This window comes from Lepidochelys olivacea (genome assembly GCF_965140295.1).
Source record: "Lepidochelys olivacea isolate rLepOli2 genome assembly, chromosome: 10".
In the NCBI taxonomy this organism is placed as follows: domain Eukaryota; kingdom Metazoa; phylum Chordata; order Testudines; family Cheloniidae; genus Lepidochelys; species Lepidochelys olivacea.
This window is the reverse complement of record NC_140420.1, coordinates 10,539,029-10,565,469: the sequence shown is the minus strand read 5'-3', so window position 1 is coordinate 10,565,469 and position 26,441 is coordinate 10,539,029. Positions and strand designations below refer to the sequence as shown.

The following is a 26,441-nucleotide window of genomic DNA, read 5'->3' as shown; positions in this document are numbered from 1 at the left end:
ACATCAGGTTAAAGATGCTTCTATTGATTTATCTTAGTTTGGTAATTTAAACTGGCTTAAAACTTTGCTTACAGGAATTCATCAAATTATGATAAATCAATATATGTAAAGTTTAAACCGATTTTAGTGCATCCAATGTAACTAAACTGATGCGGTTTTCTAGCATAGACAAGGTCTGAGAATGGGGATGCCCAATCCTAATGGAAAATGCCTACATTAAATAGTGTACTAATAAAAGACTTAGTAATCAGGGACTTCTGGCAGCTAGGGCAAAGCAGTTTGCTATAGACACTGTCCACTTTCACACCACTGAAAGGCCTGTTACCTGGATCACATAATAATGTGAATTGCAAAGCAATAAGATACAAACAAGGTGAAGATCTTATCATTTGTAATTAGTTCAGTGCCTGTGCACTAATTTTCTTGATTTTAGTAAAAACCACCAGAGCATATTGGACTCTTCCTCCCAGTAGAGTTTATTGTCAATCAGTTTTATCGGATACATACGGACCTGCCAAGAATTTCTAAAAGCTATTTCCAGATGTGGGAGATTTCTAACAAGGCAATTTTAGAAAAAAGTGTATTATCAGGATGTCTTTGTAGTCTTTCATGATGACAATGGATAGTCACTGGGCCAAAGAAAGAGAATGGGAAGGATTCCATGGCCTGGTAGTTAAGGCACTCATGTAGGATGTGGGAGGCACAAGTTCAAATCCCTGCTCCAGTGACTCTTTAATTGTTTATATAAAAAGGGCAGCTTCAAAAGGAGAGACTGAGAGAGCCTCATACCAGAATATCCCCTAGCCCAGTGGCTAGACCCCTCTCTGGTAATGGGGGAGATCCACATTACGTTCCTGTTCCTATGTTAGGTAGAGGGGAAACTGAGCCCAGGTCTCCCCTATCCCAGCTGAAGGCGAAAGTTAATAAGGGATGCAGCATACCACCACCTCCTCCTCTGTGAATCTAGTCCTCCTTTCACTTTTCAGGAATTTTGATAAAAGGAAAGGAAACAGAAATGTTCAGGTCTAAGACATTTCAACATTGCCAAAATGTTTCATGGAGGTTCAACTCAATCTTTTCAATTTGCCGAAAAATTTCAAAAACCATCATTTTCAGTTTGGCCCCAAACCATTTTTCCCCCAGATTGCCTGCAAAGTAAATATTCACTCAGCTCTGTTCATAGGATCATTGAAAGAGATGAATTTCCCAGCTGTCACCAGATCCTTGAGGTTATCAATGGTACTGTGCTGTCAGGAGAGCCAGAATGTTAGTGCTAGAGCTGGGTAGGGGGGACCCTCTTGTACTCCTTAGCCTGGTGGTTAGGGTACTGGCCTGGATGTGGAAGCTCAGATTTAAGTCCCAGCCCTGCCTGAAGCAGAGTGGTCTGGATGAAAAACTCTGTTTTGAATAAGACAGAGTAGGGATTCAAATCTGGGTCTCCCACATCCTTGGCCAGTGCCCTACTACCAGGCTACCTACATGCTCGCTCGCTTGCTCTCTCTCTTTCTCTCTCTCTGACATTTCAACACAATTCTGTTTTCATGAAAAAAATTGCAAATTTCAAAACCTCAAAAATTGCTGAAAAACAGAGTGGTCATCCTGCCAGCTCTAGTTACAGCATGCTGAAGGGATAAATCATGGGCCCTAATTATCAGTTAGACAGTCTTTGTCAATTGAGCTTCTTTTCTACACTCTTTGCCAGTGTTTGAGTGTGAAATTAGGGACGATGTTTGTTTGATGTATTGCTTTTAATGCACTTCCTAAAATGATCAAAGCAGATAGATAAATGGTGCTTCGTAGTCTAGCTCAGCCCTTATCCACGTCCAATCATTAGAGCCAAATTTCCACGGTTCAGTATAAACAAATTGAGCAGCTACATGCTAGCCTCAAATAATTGGAACTGCAAGACCCTCCTGTGTTTGTCACCTGTGGGTATCTGATGCCTACAGCAAGTCTTAACTTTTTTGTGAGTCCTTATGAAGTTGTAAAAGGTTTTCATGCCTCTATAAGGACTCCTGCTGTAGAAGAGATCATTTGGAGCAAACAGGATGGCTTTTAAGCTGTGTATCCATATTAAATAACTTAATCATTCTTGTGCAGGAAAGGAGACAAGGCAGTCCACAGAGATATATCAGCCCTCATTGAATTGACGATTGAAGGGAAATGTAACTGATGCATTTCTGATATTTGCAAGGACACTATGATATCCAGATACCGATATTTGTAACACCCTTTCTGAATGTAACATGGAGGCATCTCAATGGAAAATCAGTTAATGCTGGCATAATCTCCTCAAATTTGGTATAACTAACATAATCTCCTTATATTGCCCGTCTGTTTCTAATAGACACTAAATTAGTCTAATTTTGAGGATCTTGCCATTGTTGCAGTAGTGGACAGGGCGATGAATTTAATGGGTATTCATGACCAATGGCATTTATGTCTCAAATTGATGACAGCCTGGTTTTCTTTCATATTGGTGTAGTTCCGGGCAAGAAATAGCATTTGTTCAGTTTTCAGGTTAGCTTTGCTTTGGAACATGTTTGCACTGTGCTTTCTTTATGCTTTAGATTCCGGATGAGACAGGTGAATATTGTCGGCCAAAGCCCACTCAGCCAACCATCTCGTGTCATCCAGACACTGCAGGCACCACCAGATGTTGCACCAGGAAGTGTTACTGTACGCACTGCCAGTGAGACTAGCTTGTGGATCCGATGGATGGTGAGTAAATGTAAATTGGAGAGTCTGGGGGAGATGCTGACATTTGAAGTGTCAGTTTCCTCAGAGAATGTGTCCAAAGTTCATGAATTACTTTTTCATTCATTTGACCCAAAGAGCAACAGCAAAAATATTCCCTTTCCCAAATTGTCTGAAATCTGAGATTTATCTAAGTGCTTTACTAATCAGCTCAATTCCCCACTTCCTTTGCTTACAAGGCAAATATATGCCTTGAGTAAAAGGCCAGAGATGTGAGTGCCTTAGCTTTAGAGGCTCTCCATTTCCTCAGCTTCAGTCAGCGCATATAGGCAATATGAATACTTGAGCTCATTTGCTGCTTCTTGCCTCAGAGTTCTTCACTGAATTCTGATCACTAAAATATGGTGATCTTGCAGATATTGATACCAAGAGATGTTAGCGAGGTTGGGAGGGGGGGCCATCTGAGATCATTTTAAAAAAAAAAGGTTGATCACGTGATAGTGAAGGGAAGATGAAATGGGCTGTCCATAGGAAAAAACCCAGAAGTATGTTGTAATGATAAACTGTTAAAGAACTAAAATTGTAATAAGTTAAATGCTGCTTCTGCATTACACTGATATATATCTAGAGTAACACCCTTTATATTTAGAGAGTTACTCTGGTTTTATGCTAGTGTAACTGAGAGCAGAGTATTTCCATATATACCTACACATCACTTACGTGGAATCTGTATCCAGGTGATCGATTGCAGAGCTATGTGATAAATTGTGGAACCAGGTGATTAATTGCAGAGCCATTTGCAAATTAATTTATCATGCACCTTTGACTGCCGCAGTTGCCCATGAAAATATCTCACTGGGATTTACTCTAATATTCTAACTCCCTTCAAATAGTCACCTTTCTAAATTATAAATCTGACCCCAAAATAGTTCCTTCTGCTGCAGCTTCCCCCTCCCCCACTCCAAAATGTGACTAGATAGGAGCAGTATTTCATTGGAAAGGCGAGATCCCAGCTTCCAAATGGCACCCAGAGCTTGTCTAGACCTTGAAGGGCTGAGACATCAGGCTTATAAATGGGACATTAGTATGTATAGAAAAGCTATTACAGTTCATTTGGTCATTGAGCTGCATAACTCACTTGTGGCTTCACATATGAGTAACATGCTCTTCCATAACCTATGCAATCACACCTTAATAGCATATTAACCTTCATATCTGTGGTCTGTACTCTGATCATTTAAGAGCATTTTAGGGGCTTGTTAAAACTTTCATTAGGACTGTTTTATGTTCATCTACCTGTATAGCTAGATGTCTTATTTACCATGAGGCCAACAGTGCAGAGGTCAGAGGGAGCCACAAACACATCTGAAAATGACCCAGTTTAACTTTTCTACACAGTATAATGTCAGCATTTTAAAGAATGATATCGCTGCCCTTCAAGGCCAACAATGAGTTTTGTGACCCTTTGGGAACTTCTTTCCAACTGAATGAAGTTTACATTTCTAGTCCTACTGGGCCGCAGGATAGAATACTTTAAAGCTATGAAATGTTAATGTAGAACAAAACCTGTTACTGAAGCAGTGTTGAATCTTGCTCATACTTGATCTCATACAGATATAATTTTAAGGGGGAAAATCCACACTCGGGTGGAGCAGGTGATGACATTTCTGGGGCAGGTTAATTTTTCTTTTAAGAGTCTGATGCTGCTCAGGGAGTTGGAATGTTAGAATAAATCCTAGTTAGATGGATTAATAGGCAGAGGTCCAATAAAACAGTCTGAGGTGCATAATAAATTTATCACATGGCTGTGCAATTGATCACTAGTTTCCACAATTTATCCCATGGTTCTGCAATTTACCATACTGGTATTACCTCCACATATATGGAGTGAGGGGTGTATGTAGGTATGGGACGGGCAGAGAGAGGTGTTATTTGCTATAAAATATTTAGGTAGGGTGGCATGGAAAAAAATTAAAAATATTACATACAAAATAAAAAAATATTATAAATGGTCAACAAAGGTAAACAAAATGTATAATAAGCCCTCAACCTCTCACAATTCTCTCACCTTCTTGGAGTATTTGTTCAGTATATGAGTACAAAAGGCAATGACATATGATTTGAAAAGCATAGTCCACCCATTCTGTGCAATAATTTTGTGCTCCTCTTATTATTAATGGCCAGCCTCTCCCTGATGCTCAATATAATGGCAACCCAGAGTCGGTGGGCTACAGGATAAAATTGTGGCGTGTGGATCTGCCGTCTCCAGTGCTCACGAAGGTTATCGGTGACCGGCTAGAGAGGGAATATACTATTGAGGATCTAGAGGAGTGGGTAGAATATGAACTGCAGATTCAGGCCTTCAATGCCATTGGAGCAGGACCATGGAGTGAGGTCGTGAGAAGTTGCACACGAGAGTCTGGTAAGTAACAGGAGTATATGTGCTTCTATGAAGAATGGGCTCAGTGTATTTCAGTATCTTCAGCCCTTTCCCTCAACCTCTCTTTCTTGCAGATCTACTAAACCTAAAAGTGCACTCTACTGATCCATTGGTGGTAAAAAAGACACATTTGCTAGCCAGGCAGCTTGTTGGGGAAGATTTTAAACGAAGTAGATAGTAACCAAAGAGGAAACTAATGATCTGAGCTATCAGTGCCACCTTCCAAAATTGTGCCCGTAGATCTGCATAAATGTAACCCACTTATGTGCAAGCTAACAAGAGCATAGAAATTGTTCTGTCCACCTGATCTGAGTATGCAGATATTAAACTAGTTTAGAGACTTCCAGTTGCCAGAAGAAAGCAGTCTCTATAATATCAAGGCAGTAATAAATAACTGGTAACTGTAGCAACAGCAGAAGCTAGATCTTGCAAAGCTGTTAGCTAGGAACTTCAGACAAAGCTTCTTTCTCTGACCCAGCCTGCATGCCTATGACGTAAATTGATTTTATATTGCAGGTGAATAATTAGATGGAGTGATCCTACTTGGATAAAATACTCAATAATAAAAGTGAATTACTCTTGCATGTGACCTGTATTTAAGCAATGCTCATGTTTGTTATTTTTCTTCAACATCATTTAAACTTGAGTGCTTGAAACTTAATACTGTACATGCTGTGTGTGCATATGCACATCTGCTTGTATGTAAATAAAGACAATGTGCCAAAGCTACCAATGGAAGCAACAGGTGCTCAGCACCTTGCATGATTTGGTCTCCTGGTTCAGACAACTAACCTTTGAACTAACTGAAGGTAAAAGGTTAAACAAACTCTTTGAGCCCCTTCGTTTTAAAGTGTTGGGTTTTTCCTAGTAACTGGAATGTTATTGCTAGGGGTATTTTAAACAAGATATGTTTGTAATGGAGTTTGAGATAGTATGTCCCAAAATAAAATAGTTTTGAAGAGCTCCGTATCATTATAAGGAGATAACTGCATTTCCTCTTTTCTCTATTGCTGTTCAAACAATTCCTCTGAAAAATAACAGATACTGAGATTAAGTGATTTCATAAAACCTAGGGATGATAGTGGTCCAGATCATCCATTAAAGATCAAAGGTTCCATGTGTATATTTCAGCATTTTCTCTCCCAATTTTAAAAAAAATATTTAATTTGGCAAGCAATTCTAGAGGAGAAAGAAAGAAAACTGGAATCAAAATGATGCTGAACACTGGTTTGGGTCATAAGGACTAGTTTGTTTGTTTGTTTGTTTTCCATGTATTTTCTTTGGTGTCTGTATCTGTTGCAAGAATAAAGCATCTTGGTGCACAGTTAAGAATCATACATTAGGCTGCATCTTTTCAGATGAAGTGGCACAAGAAAACAAATGTTGGTGGAGCAACCTGCTGTGTTGAAAACAAAAACTTCATCAAGGCTGAAATTAACCTGACAGGCCTTGTATTCATGGGCATGGCTGGGCTAAAGTGTGAGTAGGGTACCCCTAAAGCCGGGGCGTGGAGAGTGAGGATTCAAGGCAAAGCAAGTCCCATCAGCCACTTCTTTCAGGGAGTGAGCATAATAGTAATACTTAACATTTATACAGAGGTCTATATGCTCAGAATGCCTTACAAAAATTCTCCCAACATTCCTGTGAGGTAGGTAGAAGGTGGGTAAGAATTGATATCCTATATTACAGATGGGGAGACTTAGGCTGATTTTAACTGGAATTGTGGGTGCTCAGCGCTCTTGACAATCAGGCCAAAGTTGACTCATCCAAGGCCACGCAGTGGCAGAGCCAAGACCGGAGCCTGTATTTCTCAACTGCCAGTGCAGAGCTCTAACCGACAGCCCAGGGTGGCAGCCTGAGAAGTGAGTTCAGGCACTAACCTCATTCTTGGTATCCTATATGTCAGTGCAGCTGGATGAGTCCACAATCCTTATTAAAAAGAAAAATTGCATCTGAATGACTGTTTTTTCTAAGATTTGTGATTATGTCACTGTTAGCTGAGCACACGTGCTAACCATAAGTTGCATGTCACTGCAGCTACTCTGTCTTTTAATGCATTTCATTATAAAGAAGGCTTGAGGCAACCAAACAGACTGAGCATGGAGAAGCAATACTGGGATTGGTTGGGGGATGGCTTAAGAGTAGACAGCAGGAAGGATGAACAAAGTGAAAGGAAGATCCACATCCTGGATACAAAAACAGGTTGTTGAAGAGGAGAGAGAGAGATGAATTTGGGCCTCAAAAAGGACAGATTTTATTGATCCAAAATGTTTTTATACTCTGGGAACTTAAATAATTCAGTTAATTTCACTGTGTAATATAATCACAGAATGACAATTTACAAACTCTGTTTCCACTCATTGTGATGGGAATTGGTTTTCAGGATTACATATTTCAACTACAGAAATGCTAACTAGACCTTCACAGTGTTCATACAACCTTGATTCGAATGTTTCTTTCTTGATCCATAACCTCATGTTTTCACATAATTCATCTCAAATGCGCCAATCCACTGCCCTAGTATTTGTGGGCTCATAATGCTCCCTGATGACGTGGCTGTGCATAGCCACTCATCTTACAAAATCAGCTGCTATATAAGCACAGTCACGTATCTGTGGGAGGATCAAGTTCTTAGTGTTTCAGACATTGATCCTCAGGAAGCAATTAAGATTCTGAGATAAAGCATTGGTTTATGGCAGAAATAGGGCCAAATCCTCAGTTGGTGTAAAGAAGCATTGCTCCATTGTAGCTGATGGAGCTATATCAGTTTACACCGGCTGAGGATCTGGCCTATAATGCCTAACTCGCTTTATAGACAAAGAGGGTTTTATGGTGCAACGCTGTTATTTTTACCATAGCCATAGGTCTGAACCCTCACCTCTAACTAACATAAGATGTACAAATTATCAGCTTTATTTTTACTTTCAAAATGTTACAATGATTCATTTAACTTAAATGAGCTAATACAAGGAACCAGTGGACCACTCCACATCTGGCATCTTCTAAGACAGTTGAATTTTCCTGGTCAAATCCAAAATAGAGACTAATAGTTTGTAAGGATTGTCACTGACATACATAAAGAGATGAATTATGAATAATTGTTGCATTTTCAGTATGAGACTGTTCGAGTCAAGACAGGGATGTATGGTCCCACCACAATGAGGCACTCCCGGTACAATGGACAGAATGAGGCTATGGTGATGCTGAACGTAACTGCAAAACCATGAGCTTCTGCTAACATCCAGTGGAAAATACCAGTAGATTCTCTGTAGTTTCCCATGTCTGATCACACAAAGTACCCTGTGCAGTTGGCATTACTTCTAACTACCTCATGGAGAACAGTAGATTGTCTCAACATTTAGCTTCAACTTTTCATGCCTTTTTTTCAACATTGTATTCTGGCTGTGGCACCCGATGAAAAACAACCATAAATTCAACCACCTTATCACTAAACACAATACACAAACACACACATTCACGTTCCCTGTCTAATGATTATCTTGAATCTGGTTCCCCCTTGGAATAGAAATATGACCATCAAAAAAAGAATTGCAGTGGAGTGCCAGAACAGACACAAACTAAAGATTTGGTAAGCACCTGATACACAAAAAAAGCTGCCATTTAGGTATTGTGCTTACATTCGAATCTAAAGTAAAGTTTGGGGAAATATTTGCCGTGTCCATTACTGAGAGGTGAGAGAGACCATCAAGAGTCTGGGCTAGCAAATCTTCAGAAAGCTCCATTTCCTGTATTGTTAGACTTAGACTCCTCCTAGCAGTAATAAGTGATCATATACACAGCCTAAAGATGCATGCATACACTGTGGGGACAACTTCAGCCTCAACCTTCTGTGAACTCTGGAGAACTTATGGCAGCTGACCAAAACGCAAAAGATTCTTCATAAAATAAAGAAATCTTCTCTTGTAAAAAGGAAAATTCAAAGCAAATAAAATATGAATAAATCTGGCTAGAAAGGGGCTGCTTTCCTTTACACTTACTCTGATTCCTTTTCCTCTCCCTCCAAAGTAATTCATGTGGGAGTAGCTCTTTGTGAAGATCTACAGATAAAGTTATGGCAGGGATCCAAAGACATTCATGGCTCCTGGCAATCTGTTTTCCTCTAACATAATTATATCCTTGTGGGGGATAAATCTAGAAGAAGATAAAAAAACACTTCAGCATAGAGAGGGGGAAAAAATCTGATTTCAGTCTGCTACATTGTCATGTGATGGTGCTGTGTTTCTCTTGTCCCAAGTAATTGGTAACAGGAAAGTTGTTTCAGAAATGACTGTATATGCGGTTAACCTTCAGTGCACTGGGGTGCGGGTTGGTGAATTTTCCCCCCAATATATATTAATTCTTGTGTCATACTGATTATACTGTTCTTGCTGCTTACAGCCTCAGGAGAGAGCCCTCCATAACAGCTTTTCTTCTGCTTTCATTTGGACTGCAAGGAGAGTGCTAGCTTTTTCAGGGGCACTGCGCTCCCTTGGTGATGCACTCAGAACCTTATTCAAGCTTTCTTTTCCACGTGTGCTTGTGTAACATTCTCTTCCTTGGCAAATGAGTGGTCTCTGAAGCTTGACAGGTGTATCATGCTTTAAAAAAGGATTACGCCCTTCAGACATTAGAAATGCACAGAAAAAAAGATGAAAGAGCTGAAATAAAATCTTGTTCATTGAACCTTTAAAAGCAGCCTCCAAATTTAATTGCATAACTGCCTGGTGTTAAACTTGTGGTTGTGTGGTTCTTCTGTGATGTCTGGAGAGGTAATATAGTCAGAGGATGCAGAATCCCTCCGCTCTCAGGTTAGTGAGGAGTCTGTAATTTCAGTTGCGGTCGTATTTCTAGTTTCATAAGGCCCAATAATCACATTTTATAATTTAAATGAAATAGACATGTCTTTCTTTTATACCCTGCTGATCCAAGCCAAGCTCCTCAGTGATAGATCTACAACACTGTCATTTTGTACACTACACCCTAATTGAAAGGCTTGCAGGTTGGAGCAGTCCTCAGTAAATCGGGAGGTCTGGGCTCAATCCAGAGGCTGGAATTGTTGCCAATTCTAGACAAGATGCTGTACTTTCCTTTCAGATAGCATAGGAAGCAGGGCAGATGTAAAACTTCTTGTTGGAACAGATTTGCACCTTCAGATAAATTTCCAGCATATAAGGATCTCTGGCTTACAACACAGGGAAATAAAACGTGTGACAGAGATATTGAGAAAGATATTTACATTAGTCCAATGTTAACTTGATTCTCATTATTATAAAGTATATAGAATGCTGAGTGTTTAAATCCCAATTTCCATCTTTATCATTATTTTATAAAAATAAAACACATGAGCACCCAGGAATGGACTGTCCCTAGTTTAGAACCTTTGCTTGTTCACAAATGTCATGATCTGCAGGAAGAATTAGCGTAGAAGGAGGGATAGAGCTAGGAAAAATAGGGTGAGATTTAAGAGGGGGAAATATAGGGTGAATATCAGAGAAAAATGGACATTCATCTGTTTTAGGCTGTGGAGAAGTCTTGCAATGGACACTGAAAACTAGACTAAACAAGACAGATGCAAATGCTCTGTAGGGAACAATCCTGAGCTGGCAGGGCGATGGACTAGGTGACATAATAGGGAAGACCTGTCTCTAATGTCTGTGATTCCATATGATTGCAGTTCCTTCTGCTCCCCCTGAGAATGTGTCAGCTGAAGCTGTAAGCTCCACCCAGATCCTACTGACATGGACATCAGTACCTGAACCAGAGCAGAATGGACTTATCCTGGGCTACAAGGTACACAGTTGAGATTTCATGCTGTCAAGTGTTTTAATACATTTGCTATGCTGTTTTTCCATTTGATAGTTATTATCTACCAGATGCATATTAATTTACCCATTTATCTTTTGAGAAGGGTCAGGAAATGTGCTCTTTCTTCAGAGGAGTGATCTGATTGGTTTAGGGTATGTCTACACTTGGAGCTGGAGATATAAACTACACTAGCTCTGATCAAGCTAGCATGCTAAAAATAGTGTTGCCACAGTGATGTGAATAGCAGGAGCAGGCTAGGTACCCCAACTTCATACAAACTCAGATGGGTATGTACTCAGGGCAGCTAGCTTCTCCTGCTGCTCACATTGCATGTCTACTTTCTGTTTAAAGCATGCTATGTCTCCTTGAACTGGAATTTACACCTGCAGCTCAAAGTGGAGACCATAGAAAGGGATATCTGTCAAGATCCTGGAACAGGCTTGCCCATACTCACCTCATCATCCCAGATCATTGCAGTTCAGTCACCAGAGATCAGGGCAAAGTATCCAGCAGAGTTGCATTGTTTCTAACAATGCCCTCTGTCTTCTAAAGTCATAATCTCTCAGGTTCAAGCATGCAGTATCACTGATTTCCCTTCACATGTACAGCAGTTCATGGCTTACCCTCTGTGTTATATACAGCCGGTGCTCATGTCTATGGGATTACCTGTTTACTCTGTGCAAAAGAGTGCAGTTGAATCTGTTGTTTTATATTTTAAGATCAGGAAGAACTCAAAATACATACAATCTTTCTTGCAATCCTTTTGAATAATGATTGATAACCGTACTTTTTCTGTTGTGTTTATTCTTGCAGATTCTGTTTAAAGCAAAAGATTTGGACTCTGAACCAAAGACCCAAATAGTGAGAGGTAACCACACCCAGTCTGTCCTGCTGGCCAGCTTGCGGAAATATGTGCTTTATGAGATTCAGGTGCTGGCGTTCACACGTATTGGAGATGGGGTCCCTAACTTCCCTCCAGTCATAGAGAGAACCAAGGATGATGGTGAGTTTATGGGTCGCTCAAGTGTTCTTCCCATACATTCTAGCATTTCTTTTTAAAATCAAAGCTGTTTTCATTATGCAAGCTTTAAAAATATAGCCTAGATTTGCTTACAATTTTAACATAAAGAATCTGATCCTTGGCTAGTGTCAATTAGCACAATGTTGGGGGCAAGCCGAGGTTCTGGGCCCAAAAACTGAAAACATTTCCCCTCATAATTGACAAAAGCAAAAAACTCTATTTCTCACTCATTCAAACCTCATACAGTTAGTTCCAGGTTGGAGTGAAGTTTGACAGCCCAATTATGAACTTCTACAGAACTACAATCTTAGCACTAAAAAAAGAAAAGCTATAATAGGACACAGTAAACAAATTTAGCCCTGACTGGGCCTGAAGGAGATATGGAGTTTGGCATTCCAGTAAGAGGATCTATACCAATGTTCTGCAAAAGAATACCCTGTGCTGCCTTTACTGGGAAAGGTACTTTGACTGGGCATCAGGGAATGAGAGAAGTCCAAATGCATGCACAGCAGCGAGGGGGTTTCCCCCCTTCAGTTCTCTCCTTAGCCATTGGCTGGGTAAGGGGGGATGGGAACAGTTGAATGCGTGCTGCATTCCCCTCCCCACCTTGCCTATTTGAGCCAGCTGCATGGGCAGCCCTGGCTCAGGCATGCTGACTGCTGCAGAAGTCATGGAGGTCACAGAAAGTCACGGAATCCATGACTTCCGCAACCTCCATGACAGACACGGAGCCCTACTTATAACACTGTTATGATTGCTGACTTGTCATAACTTGCAGCTGGTGCCCGGGAGTAAAGGCGAGAAGAGCCAGCTTCCAGAGGTCAACAAGACCTCCAGGATTGTGCAGCTGGACCTTGCTCTCATGCAGTAGAAGAACTTTGAAGTCTTTGAGGACTGAGGTTCCCCACTCATGCCTTTGTGGCCTCTGTCACTCCAGCCTCCTTACGCGGAGAACCAGGGGAAAGAGGTTTCACAACTGAACTGAGTCCCTGAGTAGACCAGGAAGGATGTACCTCAAGTTATTTTTTGGTTTGTGGTAAAAGCCCTGGAACCCTCACTGGAACAAATTAATTAAATGCCTCATATGTGAGAGTGGGGCAGGCAATGAAGTGCCCCTCCACAAGGTAAAATTAATAAAGTTGCAGCCTGCTGTTTAAACCCAACCCACAGGTCTGTCAATCATTCACCTTCTTGTTCTGGTCAATAAGAGACTGATCTTCGAAAAGTGACCATATAAGCTTCCCTTTGTAATCCTCCCCCCCCCCAAACACCCCCAAGCCCAGCCACAATGCTTCTTATGAGCTCAAAGATTCCTCTGTGCAGTTTGATGTGCTGAAAGGACTAGAGCCACCCCCTGTTTCTGTTTAAACTTGTCCGCGTGATGAGAGTATTCCTGGTGTATTTTCACTGCAGTTTACATTAGCAGTAAAAATATTTTTCAGCTTTACAGATGTCAAACACTTAAAGGTGACCATTTTCTCTGCATTTTCAGTAGAGTATAAGCAAGTATAAAGAATGTGTCAGTTGAAAACTCTTTTTTTGTATTCATCCTAATAAAAATAAATAAAAATAAAAAACCCAAATACTTTTGGATCTAAAGCTCCCAACAGAAATTAAATAACTGTAGATTTCCATAAGAAACTTTATTTAAGTAATTACATTGGACTGAGAACATGTTCAGATTTCTGATTTAGTACAATATTTTCTGCAGTCCACAACAAAGCACTAAGGATGTGCCTTGCACATAGGAAGAGCGCAATTACCCCCAATCATTGCTTTAGTCATTCTCCTAACACACTAGCTGTGTGGTAACTTGGCCTTTTTCTAAGAGACGAGGCAGAGAGGAGATTATTGTCGCAAAACTCTACAGGGAGATAGTGCGTTCACTGAATTCCATAAACCAGAATGTAATGAGAAATGTTTAAGGTTGTTTGTCAAAGACAAGCTCATTATACCTGTTCCCTCCTAAAGTACATGTTGGCAAATGTCACAAATTGTTCTTCCATCTCCAAACTCCTGACATAAACATGTTGCGTCTTCTTTCAGTTCAATTTACTTAAAAGTATCATCAATGAGAGTGCAGGTGAGATTTGTACTTAAGGAGAATTTTAGAGCCTGCGTATTTGTGAATTCGCATAAACTCACCTTGTGAACCTGAGATGGACAACCTGGGTGCCAGCCATCTGTGTTAATGGGCTTCTGACCTCACAGAGGTTCTCGAGCCTAGACACGCGTACAAAATGCATATGTAAAATCAGAGGGGAGTTCAAAGCTAGGGCTGCCCGCACAGTTAGACGATATTATTCAGTTTCAACAGGCATGAAGGGGATTAAGCTGACACATTATCTCTCTCTGTAAAGGTAGTTCAGTGTCTCGCACCCTAGAATATAATCAGCTATGTAGTGACTTAGATGAAGTGTGTAATCTGATTGGCTCACAGGGATTCCCAGCTATGCCGTTATGAGATCATCCTCACATAGGTCAGAACTCATTTGTCAAAGCATCCTTGTATAACACACTTTTATAGGAGCAGCAAAACATTCTAGGGTGAGTGGTTGCGGTATTATATTTACTCTTCTGTGGTGCAGCCTTTCACAGAATTCCTCACCATATAACCAGTGTGTGCATGTACAGCATCATAAGCTCACAGCCATCTCTGGAGTTCTGGTTAGATACTGCTTGGCCTGATGTCTGTATAGAGTAGACAGAGGAGTTTTTAAACAAGCAGCTGCCACAGAACTAGCAGTTCCATTGGTACGTAATATCCACTTTTGAGATTTCGGTTGCTCTTTTCAGCCCCAGGACCTCCTGTAAGGCTGGTGTTCCCTGAAGTGAGACTGACATCAGTACGAATTGTATGGCAACCACCAGAAGAACCCAATGGAATTATTCTGGGTAAGAGAGGCAACATTTAAATTTCCAAACACAACGGTTAGGAAGAGGCGGAGATAGAACAGAAGGAGAACTATGAATATGTGCTTATTCTCCTCTTGCTTTCAGTACTAGAAAGCACATCCAAGCCAGTTCACAGGTGAACAAATGAAAATATTACATTGCTGTCAGCTGAGACGCGTGGTACCCCTTGGTGGGATTTGGAAGGGTCAGTGAGATTCTGTATAACTAATGTAACACTCTTCTGATCCCCAGGGTGCACATTTGCATGAGTCAGATGCATGTAATCTCATGGCACTATATTTAAATTGTGTCCCATTTTTCTGTTTTGTATCCTTTTTAGATGAGTATTTGGGGAGTTGCCTCCTATTCTATGGCAGGGGAAGAGTTGGTTTTTCCCTTGTGATGCCAGGACCACCTAAGCTCTTAGTTGTATGTGTTCTTGTGTTTTGCTTTATCACTTTTCTTTGGCGAATACCATCTGTCAGGTTACAAGGAGTTAACTCATAATTAGCTTTTCATCAAGAGCAATAGTAGTAGCTAACTGAATGACAAGAATCTGTGAAATGTCTTCTCACCTTTCCTTTACCCTGACCTCTCAAGATGGCTTTCCAGCACACAAACCAGCAGTCACTTTTACAAAAACAATGTGATCTGTATGAAGATGTTTACAAGATATTAATCCATTCCTGCCTCTAATAATAAAGTACTGAGTAGTTAAATAGCACTTTTGTCTTCAAAGCTCTGGACTAATGTTAATAATCCTCCCACCAGCCCTGGTAGGTAGGTAGGGATGCTAATTCCCATTTTAAAAATGGGGAAATTGAGACCCTGACTTCTCATCTTGTACTCATTCTTTTAGACTCTGCTGCCTCGGTTCTGTCTCTAGGGTTACCTGGCAGCGCTGTAGTTTGGGTTTGTATTTAGAATTCTGAGATAATTTTCCATAGCATTAGCATAATTTTAAGGGAGGCCCATAGTTTGGGTTTTACCAGGTTGACAGTGTCCCTTTAAATTACAGGCTTTTTTTTTTTTTTTTTTTTTTTTGCATTTTGTTCAAATCTTGAGTCAATCGCTATAGAAACTGCTCAGGTTCACGTCCTCCAAAAGTACTCAAGTGAGGAAATCCTGGCACCTGAAGCAGCAGGCAAGTCATCAGATGTGATTTGAAGGCAGCTGCTGCAGGGATCTCCTGAATACAAGAAAAAAAGTCTTTGCATGAAAGTTGGCACCAGTTAGCTGTCAGAGACAGAATCCTGCAGTTTGAGGTGTTGGGTGTCTGTCTGTTTTTTAAATAAAGGAGAACTACCTCCTATGTGCTTATTTCCAATGGAAACTAGGATTTGAAGCATAAAATGTGTCTACAGAAAATTCCAGCTGATAAAGAATATTGGAAAAATATAAAAAAATATTTTATAAACTGTGCCTCCTCTGTCACACTATGCCTCATTGCTGATCTTTGCCTTATCTGTTCAGACTGTAAGCTCCTTACAGGAGGGACTATCTCTTATTCTGTGTTTGCACAGGGCCTAGCAAACTGCAGCCCCATTCTTGTATGGACTCTTAGGCGCTACCTCAATAAACATGATAAATAATAACATGAGGGTCCAAGGAAGGAAGTAGTTAGTTGGCAATGTCACAATGAAAGGGTAAGAATTACCCACATAGGGTATATCTTATCCGTTCTAACAAAAGAAGAGTACCCCAAAAATATGTGAAAAATAGCATAGCACTGCAACACTGTTGGAAAATGAAGGTTACAATTTTCTCTTTTTTCCTGTATTGTTTTTTAAATCTCCTTATTGCAGTGAACTTTTAGAAAGCAATTGTAACCATCACAGCCAAGTGTACTGAACTGGAAATGTTGGTGAAAATAGGTTAATACGGTTCTGCAGGGCGCCCTGCAGACCATCAGTGGTGCTGGAAAGAGAAAGTGTCTTTTTTTTCCCCCCAAGAGCAACATTAGAATCAAAGGCTTAGAATCAATGTTTCTGCTCTGCTAGTGTGGCCCTCTGAGCATACAAACACCTTTGTAGCTAACATTTTTGTAATCCATATTAAAACATGTTCTAGCATTTCAGAGAGGGATTAGCAGCATGCAACACTGGCAGGCACCTAGAGGGAAAAATACTTGTTTGTTTAAATATTTTACTATGGAGAGCTGCAGATATTTCTGACTCCTCTTTTGGGAATGTTGAAGTAACCACCTGGGCCCCTACTCTTCCTTCTTTTCTGCATTCCATCCACTTGCCACGAGACACAGTTCCTTTACATACTATTTAAACAAAGTGATGCATTACTATGGATGTGCTCTTCATATCTGTGAGCGGTTCACTGAGAATGAGAGCTCATTCGGCACCCTTCCAGTCCCTGGTTAGTATTCCTCATGGTATCCTTGTGTCTAACATTTACCTGCAGCTTATTGCAAAACTGTGTGTAAGAACTCGTCTGAGAATTAGAACAATAATTGGATGTAATCCATTTTTGCAAATTCACATTTTAATCCTGTATTGCGTTTGCACACACCCTGGCCCTTAAATAGCACAAATGGTAAAATAAACAATCAGGCAGGCTGTAACTTTCCAATATCATTCAGCTTTTCCTAAGTTCTATGACAAATTAGTGAGTGTTTATCGCTCTGATGCATCACAGCCCATGTGAGCAGTGCTGTCGGTTCTGAAAGGTTTTGTATGGTGACGAGCTTGAAAGATGCTTTAGTATTCACTGTCTGTAGTCATTCTCCTGCCTGTTTGCTTTGGGGAATCAAGTGGTTGTGTTACAGTGACCTAACATTTAACAGGCAGTTTAAACTGTTGCCTTTTATTCAGTTCAGAAAGCACAGCCATATGAAACTGATTGCAGACACGCAAAAAGTATTTTAAAAGATGCTCAGGCAAATGTAAGCACATTTTAAAAAAAAAAGAAATTCCTAAAGAATATATCTATTTTTTCGTTATCCACTGTGGGCCTGACCCAAAGCCCACTGAAGTCAATGGAAAGGCTCCCAGGGATGGTAGTGGATTTAGGGTCAGGCATTATATGGGAAAAGAGTAAGGAAAAGGCTTAAACAACTTAAAGGTAAATTCACAGTTTCAGGGCAATTGCATCTGTATTCCTACTCTAGGGTCCTGGCTCCTCAGCCATCACCTCTCTTGAGTAAAGACCTGTGTTCCTCTCCCTTCTGATGGGTTTTGCAGGCTGCATAGCTCCCTGCCTACACGGAGATATTTCCAGCAAGCCAGACTACCTAAACAGGCCAGCGTCTGCACTTTGCTTCTCTCCAGAGGCTATGAACAGCTGTAATTGCTCTCACAAATTACCACAGCTCTTTGTAGGCAAGCACATTTATTCTTAAGGTTAAAGCATTCAGAGAAAACATTAATAAAAATGAACCTAGACGCATGCTAAAAAGCTTACAAGACGTCACCCCACCTGCAGCCTCAGGCTGTGGTAGGTGTCAGTCCTTCAAAACTCACAACTATTTTTTTCCGGGATTACAAGTTCATTACGAGGTCAGATTCAGAACCAGAACAACGAGAAATAGTTCAATCTTCCCTTTATATAGTTTGAGCCTTTGATCACAGTTTGGCTTTACATAACAGGTGATCCAAAAACAATCACCCTCTCCACAGGGCATAGCTTCAGAAGGCTGGGGGTTTTGTATAACTGGATGTGGGGAATTTTCACTCACCTCTCCCTAGGTATTCTCCCATCAACCTAGCTACTACCTCATGGGGAAGTGGATTACCTACACTGATGAGAGAAGTGCTTCGAGTAACCTAGGTAATGTCTTCACTGAAGCACTGCAGCATTTTCATTGTAGATATTGCAAGAAATTGCTGTATCTGTCATGGTTACTGTGATTGGCCATCTGGAATATCGTTCTTCTAGAATATCTTCCTGTCCCAGAAGACTTACTTGAGCCACCTCTTAAATCTTTTACTCTATTTTCCCCATGACCCTCTGGTTTCTTATATCTGAAAAAAGCCGTATTGTCATAATCTGTGTGTAATTTTTTTCATTCTGCATTTAAGTTTTATTCATATTTCACTGACTCCGTTCAGTAATCTTTCCAGCTCTCCTCTCTGCCAGATTTCTGGGACTCTTTTATCCTTTGTTCCTTTCTGAGCTTCCTTGTTCATCTGCAGGAGCCTTTATAGCTCCTTTCGCAGTTATTGCTACATTGCTTCTTAATGCCCTGAGGCATGTATTAATTTCACTTTGAACACTTTCCGTTTACCTCTATTGATTTGCCTTGTTTAATTTTACCCAACTCTTCCTGCATTCTTCCATCCTTTTATTGCTAAAATTCAGCAACCTAATAATTTTACCATTTTAATTTCACTTCAGCTTAACTTAACCAAGCTCGACTGTGGCTTAGACCTCCATGCTTCAGATGTTGCCTCTGTGTCACTCAAAAATAAGACAAGACTTGCTCTACCATGACTGAGCGTCTGCTGGGTACTCTGGAACATCAAAGGATGACATAGTAGAGAGTGACCCAAGAAACTAAAGATGCAGATTCCAACTATTTTTCAGGTGCTTTCGTGATAACAAGAGTGAGTTGGGCTTTAGATGTGGACTTCTGAGGAAACATCTGAGGGAAGAAGGTTGGAGTCTCTGGTTGCATCAATCTTTTTGAAACCACCAAGAAGGGGAATGCTTTCCCAGACTGCCAGCCAGCAAAGCAAATATGGGAGAGAATGACGATAGCTTGTATTTTTTCAGATTGCACTGAAGGAGTTTGTATAGCTGTCAGAGACAAGTGAGTCTTCTTGTTAATCTTCTAAACAGTAAAACTAGCATTAACAGTAGTGAGAATTTGTTCTTCTAAAAACTTGGTTATTATAATTCCCTGTATGTCAATCTATTTCCTTGATTCATTTGTACATCTGTCTATCATTAGTCTTAGCATTTAGTAATACACTTTTTTCTTTGCATTCATGTCTAATACTTAAAATTTTATAGTTCAGCGGGATTAGAACAGGTAGGAAAGTGACCAACAATAATTTGCCTTTGATAACATACTTACCTTTTAACAACTTGCTTTTCTCTTAATAGTCCATGTTTTGCCTCCAGGCTCTAGTCTTGCTGTTTTACTACTTGTTCTTATCTTCTCTTGTTGTACTTCTTTAACTATCTTATCTGCCTCTTCCTGCATTGCTCTTGCTACTGTATAAATTCCACAATGCATTCTTTCTTCTGTTTCCCCCACTCTGGTCACCTGTATCTGTGCTCTCAATTCTGCTTTCTGTACATGTACAGAAACAGAAAAGATCACAACATATCCCTTCCTCTTCGTCCTACTGATCTGTCTTTCTCTGGACTTTAAATAAGACAGACTACTCTAGTGTTAAAGATGCTGAAATACCATGGTGATGAGTGCAGGACAGATGAGAGGCTTGGAACTATAGGTCAAAAGGGATAGATTATATATACTTGCCTGAAAAGTGTAAGGCTGGAAAGTTCAAAGATGGGTACCTCTGAGACATCACTGGGAGTTGTGAGTGCGCAGGACCTATGAAAATCAAATCATTTTTTGTTTAGGTACCTAGTTTTAGTCACCCAACTGTGAAAATGTTAGTCTAAATTTCCTGTTAGCACTGCAGACCAGTATAGGTTTGAGATAGCAAAATGGAATGTCTTCTGGCTCATGGGTCATCAACAGACTTGTTAACTGAGCCCTAATTGCACCCTCTTCATTAGTGATGCAGCAGCCAAAAGTATATAGCTTGACTTTCAGATCTTAGGATGAATTTCAGAGCTATAAGCTTGGAAAACCATCTTTATACTCATAAAATGAAAATATTTGATCTGGAAGTCACAGAGAAATGTAACGGGGGTGATAGCCAACACCTGGAAGAGATCTGTGTGACTACTCCTCTATAAAAAGCAGCCGGAGGTTGCAATGAAGTGGGGAGAGATCAGGAAATTGTAGAAACTATAGCGAGTGTGAAGAGCTTCTGTAGGGGAGACCTGAGATCAAGGGTGTGTCAGAGAGGAGCCCAGGCATCACGAGGCACCTGTGAGGAAACCCAGATGATGTTTGGGTCTCAAAGTTTGGGGCCTAGATGCTGCTGCCCAAAGGCTAAGGCTCCAGCTAGGAAGAGCTGGGAGGATGGACTGTGACAACCGTCTGGGACAGAAGACCAAGCTGTGCCTGTGAGAGAAGGCACCCGCACAAAGTATAGACTTTTGTGTGGTGATGGTCTTTATTTTTGGGACCCTGTGGTTTGTTAAGAACTATTTCTGTTATTAAACTGTGTTCATGACACCCCAGGCAAAGAATTGTTTCTGCTACTAAACCCGCCCCAGGCAGGGGTGGTGTTAATCCAGAGGGAAATCTATGTGTTGTTCTTAAGGGACCCTGAAGAGAGGGAAACAGAAGTAGGATGTTGCAAAGCAAGCTCTGGTCATGAAAGGGTGCTTAGGAGATGGCCAGCCCTGTTACAAGAGACAGTAAATGTAGAGCCTCACCATGTCATGTTACAGTCACTGTTCATAGTAGGACAGCATTTTAATCCACACGCTCAGGTTTCTAATCTGTGCTATCTCAGATGGCCCTATAATGTTTCTGAGAAAACTACCCAAGCTCTTACTATTCACCTTATTTTCCAAAGCCAGAAGTTTCCAACTTGGGTGCCCAAAATTAAACACCAAAATCCATGTTTATACACCTAAATAAGTGGCTATATATACAGAGGTACTGCGAACTCACAGCCCCCAGTGACTTCAATTGGAGCTACAGGTAATCTGAAAAGCAAGCTGGTTATTTAGATGCCTACCTTTATGCACTCTGGTTTGAAAATGTTGGTCTTCCAGTCTATCATCTGTATATGTCATTATTCTTATACGGGCTGAGACCATTGGCTCCCTCTCTCTTTTTTACCTGCTGTAATTTGAATACGAAGGAAGACTGGTCTCCTACCCTTGTCCATGTGTAGCCACAGGGTCTGAAACTCTGGGTCACAGCAGCATACAGTACTAGCATTCAGAGTCCCACTGCTAACCATTGCCACAGATTTCTTTATAGCCTCCAAAGAAAAAGACAAGGAAATATAAGGAAGAGAAATGCCATCAGTAATAACATGGAATAGGATGGCCCCACCTGGATCACCCTTCTGCAGCAGGCCATGGCAAGACAGTCTCATTTGCCTCGGTTTCCCCTTTCAGAGTCGACATAACTCCATGCAAACTTAACCTCTAGTCCATCAACATTACCATTACCAAAACATAGCTCAAATCATCCCCACCAAAAGTCCCAAATAGTCTGTTTCCCACACCCAGTGTATATAGTCCTTAAAACCCAAGACATCTTGCCCCTAGCTGCCTCACATACCACAGACTGACACCTTCAGTCATGCCTGGACACTGTCAGTCCTCTCTTTTCCTTGTTCCAGGACAGCCACCCCAGCCCTTCCAACTGGAGTGTAGCTCCACTCTTCCTAGCAGGAACCCCACAGCCTCTCTGCTGGGAGCATCTTTCACTCCCCCTAGCGCTCTCGTGGTTACCCTGGGTTCAGCTTTCCAGCCCTGGGGATGTCAGCAGGTAAGCTCCTCTGCCGTTCCCCTGTCTTCAACCCTCTCTGGTCCTAGCTCTCTGGCTTGGAGATGCCAGCCAGCAAATGCCTCTTGCAGCTCTCCTTGCCTTCAACTTTTCCCCAGGAAACACCTTCTGCTTCCTTCCAGGACGTTCTCCAGTCCCACTGGTCTTTGACAGTTCTCACCTGCCCTTCCTGGCTGAACCAGTCTGCTCTCATCTCTGGGTTCCTGACTAACCCAAGCAGCCCTCCTAATTAGCCAAATGGGAGCACCTGCTCTCATACCTGGGAGCTAGACCTACTTCATTTACTGGGGCCAATCACCCTGTGACACCCCATCCCCATCATCACCACTGTCTGCATACACATATAACACCATTTGTATCCCAGGTAAATTCTATGGTTCACAAGATAATACACATACTCATATATAGAATTCACTCTGAAAAGTACTTTAATTCTCTATTTGTGCATCTTCTTTCTTTGTTAGTTGGGTGAATGACAATCACTGCAGTTTCCCGGTGGGAGATAGATGCCATCAATTTTGTCTAATGTCCACTAATATCCTTAGTTTTCCATGCATTGACCTTCATGTATGAAACACTCTTTCTGCTCTTATTGCAATCAAGATTTAGTAGGCATTCAACTCTGTAGCGGGGATATAAAGTTCAGGGGGGAAAATCAGTGTCTCTGCAGAGCTGTTTGTATTTCAGAAGATCAGCAAAGGTTTGGCAGAAATCTGTCACAACTGAGTTCAGCTGTTTTATTTTGTAGGGTTTTTTTGGCCATTACCCTCTCTCACGTAACTTGATGAAGCATTTAACAGTTCTGACTTTATTCAGCTTGGAAAACAGAGCACCACACAAGTTCTAGTATGAATTGATTCTGGAACATAGTTGCTGGACTAAAAGTTGCCAGTGCGCTCCAGGAGAAAGAGAACCTGGTGCAGTTGGTAGTATTTCCAGAATGGGTTTGAACATTTGGTATTCTCTCTTTGGGGGACAGTTGTTGTTTGTGGTGTGTGAGAATCCTGGACACACTAGTTTGCACAGTTGGATCATTAATAATGTGTGATAAACTGTAAACTCATAACCATCAGAAAGGCCTGAGAGGAGATTAGAGTCGACTGAGCAGAATTTACTAAACAGATGACGTGTGGTATCAGCTTTTCAGCATACGGGGTATTTTTCAAGCAGGACCCCACAGTCTCCTGATCTCCTAAAAAAACAATGAGGAGCACTTGTGGCACCTTAAACGCTAACAAATTTATTTGAGCATAAGATTTCATGGGAAAGCTTATGCCCAAATAAATTAGTTGGTCTGTTTAAAATGTAGGTAAAGAAACAAGGTTTCGTGGGGAAGCTTATGCCCAAATAAATTGGTTAGTCTCTAAGGTGCCACAAGTCCTCCTTGTTTTTGCTGATGCATACTAACACGGCTGCCACTCTGAAACCTGATCTTCTGCAGTGAAGGAGAAGAGCAGGAACACCAAGTGACTAAAAGAAAGAGGCTTGTACCATCAACTACAGCATGAATTCTAGATCTACACATGGGCAGGAAAGATGAAAAAAGGTATCTCCAAACAGATGTGAGAATTAACTGAGTGTGAGATATGAATGTTGCATTACCTAAGCAATCTGAATACCCATGTTTTAAAAAATTCTCAATCAGGATGCTCTGCTCTGCAGTAAATGTGTATGTGTCAGCAGGAGGGGAACAGTAAGGGGAGATTAGTTTCAGTGAACTGACTTGGCCTGTCAAAGTCAATTGTATGGACTCTATTGGTTCCTGTGGCATTCTCTCAGTGTACCAATATGCTCAGGAAAGATTAAACTGTTTTCATATCCCATTCTGGTGAAGGATGAAAAGTGAAACGAGTTTCATGGTGCATTAATACTCAGAAGGCCCTTCCATTCATCACAATGTGTGTAATTTCCCTGATAATGTACTGCATCTGGCTGGGGGAGGGGGTGTTATAAAGCTGAATTACTTTGTTTTGCCTTCAAATAAATAAGTAATTAGGATGAACTAATAGTCTTGGCATTTTTCCCCCACGAAAAGATTGAAAAACAACCCTAACCTCTCTTCGCTCTTCTGCTTTTTGTTGCTATGAATTCAGGATATCAAATTGCATACCGCCTGGCAACCAGCAGCCCTAACAAGTTCACCACAGTGGAAGTTGGCTCAACAGTCAGACAATTCACAGCTACCGATCTCAGCCCTGAGTCTGCATACATCTTCCGGACATCTGCCAAGACCAGACAGGGCTGGGGGGAGCCTCTGGAAGCCACAGTAATCACTACGGAAAAGAGAGGTAATGCCTGTAGCCATCGTGGCTTCACTAATACAATGAATGTGATGAACTGTGTAAAAGAGGATTCTCAGAGACTGAACTTTTCCCATCAAGCAGTGTGTTGATCATGCACAACCCCTTTCTGCAGTCAGATATTTTCTTTCAGGTCTTTACTGATCTTCTAAATAAAACATTTAGGTGGCAGTCTTGGGGAAGAAAAGAGGATTAATTGCACTAATTAAGAGAGGCAGCTGTGAGCAGACACTGTGCAGGCTTCCCCCACAGTGCTCTGCCACTGCATCTTAGTTCTGATCTAAGGAGTTCCCTGTTATTCCATTCTTTGGCTCTAATGCACACTGCCAGGGCACCCCCAGATTTTAATCTGGCTCAGAATTACTAACTACATTCCAAATCCAGAGTCACTTCTGCCTTCAATTTACACCTGTGGAACCTCATTGGTGACCGTGAGGTTGCACAGATGTAACTGAATCCAGTTAAATACCAAGGAGATGGGTTCCTCAGAAATATTATAGAAAAAATAAGATATGACGGAATCTGATCTGTAGAATTTTTGGTACTGGTATTTTTACATAAGCAGGAAAGAATCCCACTTGCCTTGGAGATCCTCAGTTTAGTCTGAGGATCTGACAGAAAAACTTTTTTTTTTTTTTTTTTGCTTATAAATGTAGAAAAGTTGATTGGCCTGAAAGAATATAAGCATGGAATTCCAATGTACCAATTATACACAATCACTTTTCAGAGTAGAACCACATTTCATGAGGCGGCAATAACAATAAAGCCCCAACAAAAGCAAGCCTGAATGTTCAATTGGTAGGCCTCCTGCCTTGGAGTAAAACGATTGTGGGATCAGCTTGCAGACTTTGGCTCTTGCCTAGTTCTGACATAACAGTGCAACACTACGGGGTTTTGCATTTTATTTCTCAGTTCATAAAATTTGATTGTCCAACAAGTTCTAGATCTGAACCTGAATCTGAATCTTTCCTGTACCATCAATGTGAGGGGCATGAACAAGGCTCCACCATCCCTGTGTATTTCGCTGTTCTCTGGAATGGCTACTTTATTGTGTTTCTATAATTTTTTTACAAGCATACCATTGTTGGCCTATTGCTCCACACCCAACCTGGAGGACCAGTGGGGCTGGGTTTTTTTGTCTGGTCCCTACCATTTGACCTGTCCAGCTTAGATGGCCCCCCAGGAGTTAAAACTTCTACTGGCATAGCTCTCAAGGACAGTGGCACACACAAGTTTTCCCGTCGCATCAAGGTGCTGTCCCCAGGGAAGGAAAAGAGCTGTAGAAAAATTTTAAAAATACACATGCTAACACTCCTATCCATCTTACGGACTGATAAGCCCAAGTGGAAGGTTAAACAATGCATGGAACTTTCCAGTAAAGTGTAGATGAGAACCCCGATGTCCTGGGAAACATTCTCTTTCTCAAAAATAGCCATTCTAATTTCCAGTGCTGCACATTAGCTGTTGCTGAGCACATAATAGCTCACTGCATAATTCCCACTTTCACTACAATAACAATGTTCTCCATTATCATCAAGCCCGTAGGGATATCTTGAATGTGAGAGTCATTATATAAAACAAAACCTTTCCCTCTCTAATAGCTGGCTTCGTGTCCCTGCATGTATCCCATAAAGTTGAGACCAGCTGTCTGGTCTGTGTGTCTGGGAGAGAAAGAAAAATGGTGAAGCTCATATCAATAAGATGAGAGGAAATGCATAA

At 41.1% G+C, this 26,441-nt stretch overlaps 1 protein-coding gene across 1 annotated transcript in view; it reads left to right on the top strand.

Annotated features, from left to right (window-relative positions):
- SDK1 (sidekick cell adhesion molecule 1) overlaps positions 1-26,441 on the top strand; it is a 687,887-nt gene that overhangs the window by 527,627 nt on the left and 133,819 nt on the right. Inside the window, exons 25-30 of the mRNA XM_084641923.1 lie at positions 2,571-2,721; positions 4,882-5,119; positions 10,812-10,927; positions 11,756-11,945; positions 14,760-14,858; positions 24,516-24,710. Of these exons, the coding sequence (XP_084498049.1) occupies positions 2,571-2,721; positions 4,882-5,119; positions 10,812-10,927; positions 11,756-11,945; positions 14,760-14,858; positions 24,516-24,710 (989 nt within the window). The remainder of the gene's footprint in view (positions 1-2,570; positions 2,722-4,881; positions 5,120-10,811; positions 10,928-11,755; positions 11,946-14,759; positions 14,859-24,515; positions 24,711-26,441) is intronic.